Source organism: Nomascus leucogenys, chromosome 22a, assembly GCF_006542625.1.
Source record: "Nomascus leucogenys isolate Asia chromosome 22a, Asia_NLE_v1, whole genome shotgun sequence".
Classification (NCBI taxonomy): domain Eukaryota; kingdom Metazoa; phylum Chordata; class Mammalia; order Primates; family Hylobatidae; genus Nomascus; species Nomascus leucogenys.
In genome coordinates this window covers 14,806,428-14,821,878 of record NC_044402.1, presented here as the reverse complement: position 1 = coordinate 14,821,878, position 15,451 = coordinate 14,806,428, and the positions used below count along the sequence as shown (strand labels likewise).

Below are 15,451 nucleotides of genomic sequence, written 5' to 3'. Positions count from 1 at the left end.
TCCCATACTTGGACAGATATCTCAAAGAAGGCAAAATGGTCAAAAGGAAGGCAGCAGAAGAGATTAAAAAAGAAATAAAAATATAATCATTATTCCCCAAAATAACCCAAAATTTCATCATCAAACAAATTCTAAAAGATGAGCCAAAGATATTTCCTAGGGTTTTGGGTATCAATCTGAAGAATAATGCTAGAGACAACAGCATAAATGACATACTTGATAGACTATTATTACACTTCACACAATGCTGGATTATGGGCAGGTAGGGGGACAGGGCAACAGGGTTGGAAAAATATACAGGGATAATCTTAAGAGCTTACAATCTAGAGGAAAGATTGCAGATGTGAAGGAAAATTCAGAGAACAAGTCAGTGCTATGCTCTCTATGGAGGGTTCTCAGTACAACAATTCAGAGAATAAAGCCATTTGGGCAGGATTTGGACAGGTGGAAAAAAAGATGAGCACTACCAATGGGGGAACAAGATAAGGCAGGGCATCAGAGGGTGGAAAAGTACACATAATTGTAAGCAAGTGAAGGAAAATAAACTGGACTAGAAAGTAGGCAGACAAATCAACAAGCAAAAAACAAACGATCCCATTAAAAAATGGGCAAAGGATATGAATAGATCCTTCTCAAAAGAAAACATACACACGGCCAACAAGCATATGAAAAAATGTTCAACATCACTAATCATCAGAGAAACACAAATAAAAACCACAATGAGATACCATCTCACACCAGTCAGAAGGGCTATTATTCAAAAGTCAAAAGATAACAGATACTGGTGAGGTTGTGGAGAAAACGGAACGTTTATACACTGCTAGTGGGAATGTAAATTACATCAGCCACTGTGAAAAGCAGTTGAAATTTCTCAAAGAACTTAAAAAAGAAATACCACTCAACCCAGAAATCCCATTACTGGGTATATACACAAAGGAATATAAATCATTCTACCAAAAAGACACATGTACTCATAAGTTCACTGCATGTTCACTGCAGCACTATTCAAAATAGCAAAGACATGGAATCAACCTAGATGCCCAACAGTGGTGGACTGGATAAAGAAAATATGGTACATATACACCACAGAATACTATGCAGCCATTTTAAAAAATGAAATCATGTCCTTTGCAGCAACATGGATACAGCTGGAGGCCATTTTCCTAAGCAAACTGACGTAGGAAAAGAAAATGATCTCACTTATAAGTGGGAGCTAAATATTGAGTACACATGGAAATAAAAATGGAAAGAATAGATACTAGGGCCTACTTGAGGGGAGAGGGTAGGAGGAGGGTGATGGTTGAAAAACTACATATAGGGTACTATGCTCGCTACCTAGGTGACAAAATCATTTTTACACCAAACACCAGAGACAGGCAATTTACTCAGGTAACAAACCTGAACATGTACCCCAAAACCTAAAATAAAAGCTGGGGAAAAAAATAGAAAGTAGGCAGAATATCAGGGTAAGCTGGACGAAAAAAGACAGGGGAAACTGAAAGCAAGGCAAGAATTTGGGCTTGAATAAACTGGGAAAAATGCAGTATATGTTCTTAAATAGGAAAACTGCACAAAAATGTTGTATTTTAGTAAGACTGTATATTACGTATAACGGCATATGATATTAAAATGCATAAATGGAAGCGAGAGCCTACAGAAAGGCAGACAGGTTAAGACACCCCTTGAAAGAATCCATACATAAGGTAAAATGAGTGATGGCACTTTCCGTTCTTAGGCCCAGAAAAGGTAAATCCAAGGATCATTTTAAAGGGAAAATTATAGGACTTTGTGAGAAAATAGAAGTAAAGAGGCTGGGCTGGGTGCAGCAGCTGATACCTGTAATCCCAGCACTTTGGAAGGCCGAGGCAGGTGGGTCACTTGAGGTCAGGAATTTGAGACCAGCCTGGCTAACATGGTGAAACCCTGTCTCTACTAAAAATACAAAAATTATCCGGGGACGGTGGTGCACATTTGTAATCCCAGCTACTCGGGAGGCTGAGGCAGGAGAATAGCTTGAACTTGGGAGGCAGAGGTTGCAGTGAGCTGAGATCACACCACTGTACTCCAGCCTGGGTGACAGAGTGAGACTCCATGTCAAGAAAAAAAAAAAGAGAGAGAGAGAGAGAGAGAAAGAGGTCGAAATAGAGAAGAATCCAAAAAGAATCCAAAATTATTTAAAAGTTTCTAGCTCAGAAAACTGATCAAGAAGATTAGTGATAGGCCAAAGGAAACTAGATAGTTCAAGAGAAGCAAGTCAATCTGAGTAAAAAAGAGTTTTATGCATATTACATGTATTTAAGTGTCAAAAAGTAAATCTTTGATATTCAAATATTCCACAAAGTCTTCAAGATATTTGATGAATAGCATTTTTTCTAGTTTAAATATATAGAAATTAATTCCTCAGAAGAGTTTTCAGTTTCATTTCCAAAGAAAACCTTACTTGACACATGAAGACATCTGATGAGGCTTTCCTATTATTCTAAGTAGTGCTGGAAAAAAATTATCTTAAAAAGGTAATGAAACTGAAAGATTAGTGGTAAAATTTTTGAATAAAAATTGAGATTTTATTATATTCATAATAAAAGCTTCCACCTACTCCATTTAGTCATCAAAACTGTGATTTTTTTAAAGGCAGATATACTTACAATGACATTTCTTAGTTATCCCATCTTCTCATAAGAGACTACACTGTCAGCTGGCAAAAAGGAAAAGCAGTCTCCATGGCTGACAACTGATCCATTATAAAACAGTGCACACGCATGAAATGGAAATACAAAGGTAAAACATTACAGGTAAGCTGTTTCCTTATGTTTGTAGAATTGTCTTCAAGGCCTGTAACCAAACTACTCAATGCAGAGGTATAATAGATAATGAGTCAAAGTATTCAATGTGTTGAAAGAAAATACACACAAGGTTTGACTATACAAATTTGATATTAAAAATTTCACATATACAAAATGGGCTGATAATCTGCCTTCTTTATACTGTCTTAGTGTGTTTTTTTGGAATCAAGGTTATACTGGACTCATACAATGAGTTGGAGGAAATAATCCCCCTTTTCCTGTTCTCTGAAAGAGTTTGTGGAAGATCAGAATTATCTATGCCTTGAATGTGTGGCAGAACTCATTCTTAAAACTGTATTGAGTGTCTTCCCAGTAGGAGGATTTTTGCTTATTGACCAATCTCTTTAATAGTTATAGGACTATGCAGGTTTCTCACACCTTTTTCAATCAGTTTGGTAATTTACACATTTCAAGATTACTGTGCATGTTAAACTTTGAGGAACATTACTTCAGGAAACTAACTTCTGTCACCTCCCAAATTAAATGCTATTTTGTCCAATTTTTCAGTTTTCTTTTTTCAACTCCACAAATGAGACATCGTGACCAGAGCTTGACACAGTCAGTATGCTTTAGACTGTTTGTTCAGTAATTCTTTTTGCATCTCAGAAAATTCTCCAAGGATTATTTTCCTTCTTCCTAAAACTACTTCTTTTAAAATTCTCATAGGGGACCTTTTGGTAGAAAACACACTCAGCTTTTGTATGTTTGAAAATGTTGGCTGGGCGTGGTGGCTCACGCCTGTAATCCCAGCACTTTGGGAGGCCGAGGCGGGCAGATCATGAGGTCAGGAGTTCGAGATCAGCCTGGCTAATATGGTGAAACCCCGTCCCTACTAAAAACACAAAAATTAGCCAGCCGTGGTGGCATGCGCCTGTAGTCCCAGCTACTCAGGGGGCTGAGGCAGGAGAATCACTTGAACCCAGGAGGCGGAGGTTACAGTGAGCTAAGATCATGCCACTGCACTCCAGCCTGGGTGACAGAGCAAGACTCCGTCTCAAAAACAACAACAACAACAACAAAAAACAAGTGTCTTTTTGCCCACACTTAAGGAAAACAGTTTTGCTGAGTATACAAGTGTAGATTAACAGTTATTTTCTCTGGGCATTTTGAAGATATTATTCCACTTTATATGGCTTCCAGGGTTGCTGTTGTAAAGTCCACTGTTAAACTAATTGTTGTTCCTTTTCTCTTTGACTGCTTTTCAGGTATTTCTCTGTCTCATATGTTCATCAATTTCTCTCTGATGTATCTACATAAGAATTTCTTTATACTTGTATGCAAGTACTTGTATTTGCTCTCTGCAAATTCATGTTTAATCCTGTAAACTCCCAGCTATTATTTCTTTGAACAGTGCCTCTACTCATTCTGTAAGATCCTTCTGAAAGTCCGATTAGAAAAATGTTGTATCTTCTCTATCTATTCTCTATTTTTTTTTTTTTTTTTGAGACAACCCAGGCTGGAGTGTAGTGATGTGATCATAACTCACTGTGGCCTTGACCTCCCAGGCTCAGAAAACCCTCTCACCTCAGCCTCCTGAGTGGCTAGGACTACAGTCATGCATGCACCACCATGCCCAGCTAAGTTAGTTTGTTTTTCTAGAGGTAGGGTCTCACTATGTTGCCCAGACAGACAGGGATCCTCCCACCTCACCTTCCCAAAGTGCTGGGATTACAGTTGTCAGCCACCACACCCGGCCTATCCTCTATGTCTTAATAGTCCTCTCATATGCTATCTCTTTTTTCTCCATTCTATATTCTGCATATTTTCTTCAAATCTATCTTCCAATCCACAATAATTTTCTCTTTAGCTATATCTCATCTACTAGTAAAGCATCCATTAAGTTTACACTTTAAATTGTTTTTTTCACTCCTAGAAGGACTATTGGTTCTTTCTCCGATCTGTCTGGTCATTTTTTAGCATGTATTATTCCATAATATTACAATCAAATCTCCTTTTAATTAAAAAATACACATTTATATTTTATATCTAATAATTCCAACAGTCTCTTTAGGTCTAATTCTACTGTTTATTGTTTCCACTTCTTTCACTCATAGTGCTTTGCTTCTTGGATGTTTGTGATTTTTTTTGTTTTGTTTTGAGATGGAGTCTTGCTCTGTCACCCAGGCTGGAGTGCAGTGGCGCGATCTCGGGTCACTGCAAGCTCCGCCTGCTGGGTTCATGCCATTCTCCTGTCTCAGCCTCCCAAGTAGCTGGGACTACAGGTGCCGGCCACCACGCCCAGCTAATTTTTTTTTTATTTTTAGTAGATACGGGGTTTAACCATGTTAGCCAGGATGGTCTTGATCTCCTGACCTCATGATCCGCCTGCCTCAGCCTCCCAAAGTGCTGGGATTACAGGCGTGAGCCACTGTGCCCGGCTGGTGTTTATAATTTTTGATAGTAAAATCACGTCTGTAAAACTTTCTTTGGTATTTCCTTAAGATCTAAGTAAATCCTCCAGAGAAGATTTACATTTGCTTTGCTAGTGCCGTTGGGAACACAACCAACTCATAAATAGAATAAACTAAATTCATACTTGTGTGTGGTGTTTTGTTTTGTTTTTAATATGAGATGGAGTCTTGCTCTGTGCAGTGGCTCACTGCAACCTCCACCTCCCAGATTCAAGCAATTCTCCCTGCCTCAGCCTCCACAGTAGCTGGGATTACAGATGCCCGCCACCACGCCTGGCTAATTTTTGTATTTTTAGTAGAGATGGGGTGTTCCTATGCTGGCCTCAGCCTCCCAAAGTGCTGTGATTACAGGCACGAGCCACCGTGCCTGGCCAGGATTTTTTTTTTTTTTTAAATCACATAAGTGGATAACAAATTGAAGCTGCAAACCTGTATGATGTTTGGTTTAAGGCTGTGACTCAGGGAAGGCTTTTACTACTTATCTGTTTCCTTCACCCGAAGCCAATGCTAAGCCAGAAAAATTTCCCCTCCATCTCCCTTTGCAGGCTAGATTTTTATTTTCTCATTTACTCTTTTACTGAGCAGTAGCCTTCTCTACCTCTTGAGTGCCTTAGAGGCTGTCTCCTATATATGAAGTATGAAAATGGTAAACCCAAAGAACTAGCTCACAATTCACTGGTGGATTTCTCCAGCGTAACTTCTGCCCTCAGGCAGCTTATTTGCTTCTCTAAATTCCTGCTCCCATTTTATTTTTTCAAGCTTAAGAATTTTCCTTACTCTTGCCAGGTAATCTAAGCAGTTGATAGAAAGACTACTCAACTGCACAGATTACCTGGCAAGAGTAAGGAAAATTCCTTATCTAACACTTCAGGGGTTTAATAATGATTGTGGCCACATGCAGTGACTCGTGCCTGTAATCCCGGCACTTTGGGAAGCCAAGGCAGGAGGATTACTTGGGCCCAGGAGTTTGAAGCCAGCCTGGGCAACATAACAAGACCCTGTCTCTGCTAAATAAATAAATAAGTAAGCAAGCAAGCTGGGTGTGGTGGCACATGCTTACAGTCCCAGCTACTCACGAGGTGGAGGTGAAAGGATTGCTTGAGCCCAGAAGTTCAAAACTATAGTGAGACAGGGTCTTGCTCCATCTCCCAGGCTGGAGAGCAATGGCACAATCATGGCTCACTGTAGCCTCAACCTTCCAGACTCAAGAGATACTCCTGCTTCAGCATCCCTAGTAGCTGGGACTACCTGAGTGTCACAACACCCCAGGCTAATTTTTTTTTTTTTTAAATTTTCAGTAGAGATGAAGTCTCACTATGTTGCCCAGGCTAGGCTTGAACTCCTGGGCTCAAGTGATCCTCCCACCTCAGCCTCTCAAAGTGCTGAGATTACAGGCATGAGCCACTGCACAAGGCCCTAAGATTGCCTTTTTCTTTCTGCTTCTGTATTTGAAATATACCGCATGCATTAAATTAACAGATCAATGAATAGGATTAGTCTCATGGTTCTTGTTATGCACTATAAAATTCAATGGTGAAATTAATCATTAATATTACATTTTAATAGTGTCCTTGAGAAGGTTTTGTAGATGCTATGTCTATTTTGCTATACAGAAGTTATGTGTTATTGCAGATTAAAGTTGTTTAGCTTTGACCATATCTAGAATAAAACATTATCTCAGTCTGAGATAACGTTGTCTTTTAAAAACTGCTATACATCTATTTTTAAAATAAAATAAATAATAATTGGGTTAATTAAAAGTATATAAACAGTAGTTTCATTTGATCAATTGTACTAATATTTTTACTAAGTTTTGCTTTTGATAAAATACATAAAAACTGACATTTCTAAAACTTTAATATGAAAAAAGAATCTCTAAAACATGGAAAGTCATGTAAACATTGCAAATAAGAATAGCAATTTGTTTTCAAATTTTCAAGGATCTTTACAGAGATCCCTTATTATATGGAATAAGTATACTCATCCATTCATTCAAAAATATCTGAGAAACTGCTATGCATAAGTTACTCACTAAGAAAATTTGTTTATCCAAATCCTATTTTCCTGGCAATTTTACATTACTGAATTATAGATAAGTTAGATGGAATTCTGCCATTTAAATAAATGGCAGACGGCAGGAAACATGCCAAGACACTATGAACTCTTCAGGCAATACAGATTATGATTAAAGTTTAAGCATATAATATTTTTCTGTCACAGACTTCTTCCTGTTTTAAAATTGTTTAACCTAACCTGTAGTAAAAAAGGAAGACCATTCACAGATTTCTTCCTGTTTTAGAATTATTTAACCTAACCTGTAGTGAAAAAGGAAGATCATTCTCACATCAAGGATTACTTTAAACAGAACTTGAGAGAATTTACAGAACCTTGTATTCAAAATATTTAAAAGTGTGCATGACTTTTTATAAAGTACCTGAAAATGAAAAACAAAAACATATGTTCATACAAAAACCTGTACATGAATGTTCATAGCAGCATTATATATATACATAGATATATAATGTATTTGTTTATTTTTTAGGGAGAGGGTCTTGCTCTGTTGCCTACGGTGGAGTACAGTGGCACTCCAGCCTGGGCGACACAGCTAGACTTCGTCTCAAAAAAAAAAAAAAAACACAGACATGAGGCTAGAGAAGTGGCTGGTATTGATTATGGAGGCCCCAAGAGAAAGTCTTTTTTTCTTGCTATAATGTTTGGCATTTTGGAAGGGATGGGCAGATACCCTTATATGGACAGGTGTAATCCATCCTGTCAGGGGCTAGAACACTGAGGTCCCTGAGAGTGTGAAGCTAAACTGCACTGGGGAAGAAAAATGGTCTGTCCTCTGAGGCTCTCCGTGGTCTTCCAGGAAAAGAGATCTAGGCCTGCTGAGAATGGCGGGGGGAGGGGAAGAGTTAAAGGCCTCCTTTGTACCTTGACCTGATGGGAGAAAATGACAGAAGCCAGTTCTCATAGCAGCGGTGGCTGCAGAGCAACACAGTCCAGGACAGGGAGATAACTGAATAGGAAACATACACATGACAAGAAGCTGCATAACTGGCAAGGCCTAGTGTAAAATGAAAATGCGGGTGCCTTGTTCATGAATTACTAATAATTTCAGAACAGTGACAGCAGAGCATTACACCAAACATGCGGCTCTTCTACATGCAGGGATCTCTACAACTGCACAGGTCATATCCCCCTTAAGTCAGCCCTGATTTCTGAGCAGCAAAAGCGGTGGTAGCAAAAATTCAGAAGGCAAAGGAAAGTACAAAGCAGAAAACCAAGATCATGTAAAATCCCGCCACTACTAAGATTTTAGTGTACATAACCATGTACATCCCAGAGATTTTTCTTTATTTTTTGTAGAGATGAGGTCTCACTATGTTTCCCAGGCTGGTCTTGAACTCCTGGCCTCAAGGGATCCTCCCATCTTGGCTTCCCAAAGTGCCTCCCAAAGTGCTGTGGTGGCATAAGCCACCATGCCCAGGCACCTAGAGATTTTTCTGTATACATATATACACGCAGATATTTTCCATATCCATATATACATGTAGATATTTATATTTATCCATATAATGTTTTGTATATTGTACATTCTCTTCTGTAGCTTTTATTTTGGAGAGCTTTCCAAAATATTAAATAAAAGTAAATCATTTTAATCTATTATATACATTATAGAACATAGAGATCCATGTTCCATTTAACCAAAGCCCTATTGTTGGGTTTCTAAACAGTCTTAGGTTTTTCATTATTACAAATTATGTTCATTGAGTATCAACTGAGTTGAATGAAGACTGAATAAGACAATCAATACAAAGCTCTCCACAGAGTACTTGGCATCTAACAAGCACTCTATCAATGTTAGTGATTTTTTAAAATATTGTGTCTTGGCCGGGCGCGGTGACTCATGCCTATAATCCCAGCACTTTGGGAGGCCGAAGAGGGTGGATTACTTGAGGTCAGGAGTTCGAGACCAGCCTGGCCAACATGGTGAAACCCCGTCTCTACTAAAAATACAAAATTAGCCAGGCGTGGTAGAAGGCGCCTGTAATCCCAGCTACTCAGGAGGCTGAGGCAGGAGAATTGCTTGAACCCAGGAAGCAGATGTTGCAGTGAGCCAAGATCATGCCACTGCACTCCAGCCTGGGTGACAGAGCTAGACTCCGTCTCAAATAAAATAAAATAAAATATTGTGTCCTGTGTAAAGGCTGAACTAATTTACATTCCCAACAGCAGGGCAAAAGGGATTGGTTTTCCAAAATCCTTGCCAATTCTTTTTATTTTTGCCTTTTGTGCTTCTATGAAAGGTCTGTTCATGTTCTTTGACAGTTCTCCTAATGGATTCCTCATGCTTTTTAAATTTTAATTTCTGTATTGGGGATATCAATCCTTCATCATAGGAATAATAAGTACTTTTTTTTCCTTAAATATAATTAACTTAAGACTTACCTCCAGTTCCTAGGACCTTCAGGAGCTCAAAATTTTCTATGCCCACCTTCTCAGCATGTCCTGTCAAATTAGCTAAAAGAAAAAAAGAGGGAAAAAAAACAATTAAAAGGGTCAGCAATAGAAGGAGGCTCCTGGGGGCTTCTTGTGTACCAGCGATGCTCTATTTCCTGACTTAAGTGATTAACCAGGGTTTGCTTTATAATTATTTGTTAAACGGTATAGCATATTTTGCATAAATTTCTGTAAGTTATGCATTACAATAAAACTTTTTTTGGAATTTAGGAACTATATGTATCATTTGTACCAAAGATTAACATAAATTAAAGTGTTTATTAGACTCTCTACTGACCAATATACTCCAAAAATAAATAAAAATTCTAATATGTAGATAGATACATAGTGGGGAAAAAACTGGATGGATTGAGAAGATGTATTAATGATTCAACAAACATTTACTGAGTATCTAATTAAATGCCATCCCCAGGTTCTACGGAAAGTTCTAGTTCCATTTCTGCCACTAAATATCTGGACACGATATAGTATGCATTCGTCACTTCAATACTCTATGTCTCCATTACTACATCTCTGAAATGAAAGTGTTGGTCTCAATGAACTCTAGGATCCCTGTCAGCTCTAAAATTCTAGGACTATGTTTAAAAATATAAACTCCTCAAAAATGTATTCTGTCTTGAATAAATAAAATTAGGATATCTTATAAATTAGCATTTTCCACAACATATTCCATTGAATTCTAGTCCTATCCTATAATAGGTGTTCTGTTTGGGGAAGATGTGGGGAGCACAGTGCTTTGGTAGAATAAATGTGGAAATGGTTGGCTTAGACAAAGTTAAACGATTTCTTTACTGCTGAACCTTACAGATCCTGTATTATGAAAATATGCATGTAGATCAAGACTAAGATACTATATTTGTGGATTTAACCAGAATATTACTTTTTAAGGTAGTATCTATTAATATTATATGAACTAGTACTTGTAGAAGTGGTTAAGAAAGGCTTGATCCAAATCCTAATTACGCCACTTAAAAGCTGTGTGACCTTGACAAATTACTTGTCTGTGTCTCAGTTCCCAATAATGCAAAATGGGCATAAAAACACCTATCCTCAAAGCATACTGATATCTGTGATTTACTTTGAAATGCATTTTTTAAAATAAGATAAATTTATAAATAAATATAGCTATGAACACATGTCAAAAGCAAATACAACAAAATATTAATTGCAGAATTTAGGTGGTGAGTATAAGGGTATTCAACACACAATTCTTTCAAATTCTCTGTATATTAGAAAATGGCCATTATAAAATGACAGAAAACAAATACCCACCACATAGAATTTAATGAGGATTAAATGAATTAAATTTATATGGTGCTTGCTGTGTGCCAATAAGCAGTATAAGTGTTTGTAAATAAATTAATGCTTTGGGACTACAACTTTAAGAAAATAAAACTCAACTAAGAACTTTTAGAATTAAAAGCTTTGGGGCAATGTCTTTCCAAAGTTTAACTAAATTCATAATTTAAAATTTTTAAAAATTGTGGTCAAAAATACATAACATAAAATTTACCATCTTAACCATTTTTAAGTATACAGTATTGTTAACCATATGGACGTTGTTATGCAACAGATCTTTAGAACCTTTTCATCCTGCAAAATAAACTATATCCATTGAACAACAATTGCCCTCTTCCCTCTTCTCTCAGCCCTGGGAACCGCCATTCTATTTTCTATTTTTAAGAGTTTTACTATCAATGTATAATTTTATAGTAAGAACAAGTCAATGTACATGGCCCAGCCTAGGGTTCACATTGACATCAATATAGATCTAAAATGAATATCAAAAACATAGGTAATATTCTAAAATAAACAATGGCTTATCTTTAATATGTCAAGTAGATTTTATAAAAAGCCAAACTCGTAAGAGACAACCACTTTTGAAATAATGATTTGGCTCTCTTCTAATGTTAAATTCTATCATTTTATTATGTAAAAAAGCTTAAGACATTATTAAAGAGTCATGTGTCAAAATAATTACTCCTGGTTCTTAGTATTAGGAATCCTTTTTTATTTACTGAGATATGTGCAAGCCCAGCTTTCCAGAAGCGTTGTTCATATACTAGATTTTATCTATATTTATATTTGCTTTATATTTATATATTACTTATCTATATTTGCTGCCACACTAGGAAGATAAGGAATTATTTTTTGATACACAGAATTAACTTTCATAGGAAATTAAAAGAGGTTATAAATTAATTACACTTTATTTTACAAAGTATAGTACCCAGGAAACCCTAGTCATTCACAAAGGTTGTTCAGATGATCTGTGAAGGGCTGTTTTTGTTCATAATCTACTACCTCTATTATTTTATTTCTGACATAAATTAACACTTTGCCTGCTACAGGAGCTCAAGTCTTCTCCAACCTCCTATCCCCAGGGCTCCAGATGAAGGGCGTCAGTGCCTTCTGTACTCAGGGTTGAAGGTTTCCAGGTGATGAGAAGCAGCTCAAGGTATGTTCTCTTTGGATCCTCCTCTCATTAGTTTAGCAGCTGAGAATTTCATTGACTCTTTTTATTGCTTTTCCACCAATATTGCTCCCAGGTGGCTGGTAGGTAAGGCAGAGCTCTTCTTGCTCCCATACCTCAAGTCCTAGCCTGAAAACAGCTTAGCTCTGGGCTTATGAAGAAAAACCACTCTCTTCCACCTCAAGTTTCTGCTAGAGTTTAGATTTCTTGGAATTTTCTTGCTTAAGAATGGCAAGATTCCAGGAAACAATCTTAAAGGGTATCTGCATAGGGCAAAGGGACAAGTAAGTCCTTACGCAGGTCCATGTGATCCAGCCCAGCTCACCAAGGACAAGGTTTCAGTTTGGGGTATAGAACCAAAGATCAAGCTTGCTATCCTGTACTCCTTTATTTTGTCTTCATTTGCTTGTTTTTCGTTTTGTTTTTTGATTTTTTTTGAGACAGAATCTTGCTCTGTCGCCCAGGCTGGAGTGCAGGGGTGCGATCTCGGCTCACTGCAAGCTCCGCCTCCCAGGTTCAAGCCATTCTCCTGCCTCAGCCTCCCGAGTAGCTGGGACTACAGGTGACCCGCCATCACGCCCAGCTAATTTTTTTGTATTTTTAGTAGAAATGGGGTTTCACCGTGTTAGCCAGGATGGTCTCAATCTCCTGACCTCGTGACCCACCCGCCTCGGCCTCCCAAAGTGCTGGGATTACAGGCGTGAGCCACCACGCCTTCACTGCTTAATCTCACCTGGGAACCATGCAGTTGAAACTATGATAGGGTAGGATACAGAAATCTTAATCCTTAAAATAGTCCTCAAAGCTATTGTCTGAGACTGTCAGATAACATTCCTTTGGTTCTTGTCTTTGCTCAAAGGAAAAATTAAAGACATTTGAGCACCAAAAATCTATAGTTAACATATTTTTAAGTTTTACTAAGGTACAACTTACATACAATAAAATTCACTTATTGAAATGAACAGTTTGATGAATTTTGGTAATTGTAGATAGTCATGGAGCCACCACCACAGGCATGATATAAAACAGTTCCATCACCCTGAAAAGTTTCTGTTCCATTACCCTGAAAAGTTTCTGGATGTCCTTTTGAAGCCAATCACTTCCCAGGTAACTAAGAATCTAATTCCAGTCATTATAGTTTTAGCTTTCCTAGAATTTCACATAAATGAAATCATATAATACATAGTTTCTTGGCTTTCAACTTCATTTACTTAGCCTACAGTCTTTGAGTTTCATCTAGGTTTTTGACAGTCTACTATTTTTCCACCAGAATCTTCACAGTGTGGGCTGTACTTAGCCTTTACTTTACTTCAACTACTGCCCTCATAAATTAATCTAAAACAGTAAAATAAAAATTTAAAAGGTGATATGATATAGGCCCATCTCAGAGCTCTTGAACTTAGTAACCATGTTTTTGTTGTTGTTGTTGTTGTTGTTGTTTTTGCCCCTCTTCCTGACTCTGAGTCTTTTCCATTACATCTACTGGCAAAGTAAGTAAACACACATATGAGAGCAAATCAGTAGTAAGTAGTATCATATTTAGGCATGGGGGAGTATTTGTCCATTATAAAGATTTTTTTCACTGTGTTAATGACAAACCACATAAGAAGAAATGGTAAATATCATAAGATATAGAATCCTAAGCAATAAAAAACACATATTTGAGCATGTGAGTCTAGATGTCTAAATAGTTTTCATTCCTATGCTATTATTTTGTCATTGTGATTAAAGCTTTTGTGCATGAAAGTCTAAAAATAAATTACATTTCTCTTAATTGTTAACCTAAGAACAAGAGCTCAAACTTCTCTACAATAATATTAACAGTATTAGAACATGACTTGTAATATTTACACATTTATTTCACCCTAAAGGTGAAATAAAACATCAACCAATTGCTGAAATCTGCATGTGTGAGTCATTCACATGCTTTAGTAAAGTCCAAAATATGCTGCTTAGATGATGTGGAGCTACCTGCATGCCTAGGACCAAACTGTACCAGAAACAGGCATGTTAGAATTGTACACTGTCTGTTTTCACACTCAGAATGTAGGAAAAAAGGACTTTTGCTCCTTTTCCTATGCCAGGCATGCCTTTGCCCAACCCCCTTTCTATTCTCCCCAAAGGTAAGAAACGTGACTAATTCATTTATTCAAGAGTCCAAAACTCCAGATGGGCACAATTAATAAGTAGACTCACTGTGTTAAAAGATCAGCCTCCACACAAGGTCTCTTTGGTTTTTTGCCTCAAATTTCTTCCATGGCCTGACAGATTGGCCATTATCTTGCACTTCTCCCTTCAACATACATAGTAGTTAGCTAAGCAGATTCAGGGGTTCTCCTTGGACCTGGTTCTATGATTTGAATGTTTGTATCCTCCAAAATTCGTATGTCAAAATCCTAATCTCCAATGTGATGCTATTTAGAGATGGGGCCTTTGGGAGGTAATCAGGTCATTAGGGTGAAACTCTCATGATGGATTTAGTGCCCTATAAGAAGAGACAGGAGAGACTATGCTTCCTCTCTCTCTGCTTTGCCCATGCAAGGACACAAGAAGACTGCCATCTGCAAACCAGGAAGTGGGCCCTCACCGGACATTGGAGCTGCCAGCACCTTAATCTTGGAATTCCCAGCCTCTAGAACTGTGAAAAATAAATGTTTGTTGTTTAAAACAGCTAGTATATGGTATATTTGTTAAAGAAACCTGAAACTAAGACACCTGGTGTTTCTTCTCCATTCTAACCTTTTTTTTTAAGTAGAAACAGGGTTTCACCATGTTGGCCAGGCTGGTCTTGAACTCCTGACCTCAGCTGATCCACCTGCCTCAGCCTCCCAAAGTGCTGGGATTATGGGCATGAGCCACTGCACCCGGACCATTCTAACCTTCTAAGTCACACACCTGAACATGCTGGTCTCAAGATTATAATTAGATGTAGTTGGAAGGGAAGTAGGACGCCTCACTTAGGCCTTAAACCTAAACTACTATGCCAATGCAGCTTCTACAGAAGAGTTTTACATTGGTGTGTTGGATGTTTGCACAACTCTTATTAAATTTGTTACTCTGATTCCCACCAGCTACTTGTGCCTTGCAGATGGATCACTCATGACTCCTGAGGAAAAAGAGGGGCCTGGGAGAGCAGAGTTTGGGCATTTGTGGATGTCTGACTATAGCAGCATAGTGGCACCAAAACTTTACCTTCAGCC

At 37.8% G+C, this 15,451-nt stretch overlaps 1 protein-coding gene across 3 annotated transcripts in view; it reads right to left on the bottom strand.

The window, feature by feature from the left end:
• Window positions 1-15,451, bottom strand: part of RPS6KA5 (ribosomal protein S6 kinase A5) — a 187,419-nt gene that overhangs the window by 118,080 nt on the left and 53,888 nt on the right. For 2 of the 3 annotated variants that reach the window (XM_030804007.1, XM_030804008.1), the window contains exon 2: window positions 9,707-9,778. In XM_030804007.1, coding sequence (XP_030659867.1) covers window positions 9,707-9,778 — 72 coding nt within the window. Of the gene's footprint in view, window positions 1-2,645; window positions 2,720-9,706; window positions 9,779-15,451 lie in introns of those variants that run through there. The other variant, XM_030804009.1, reaches the window with a different exon arrangement.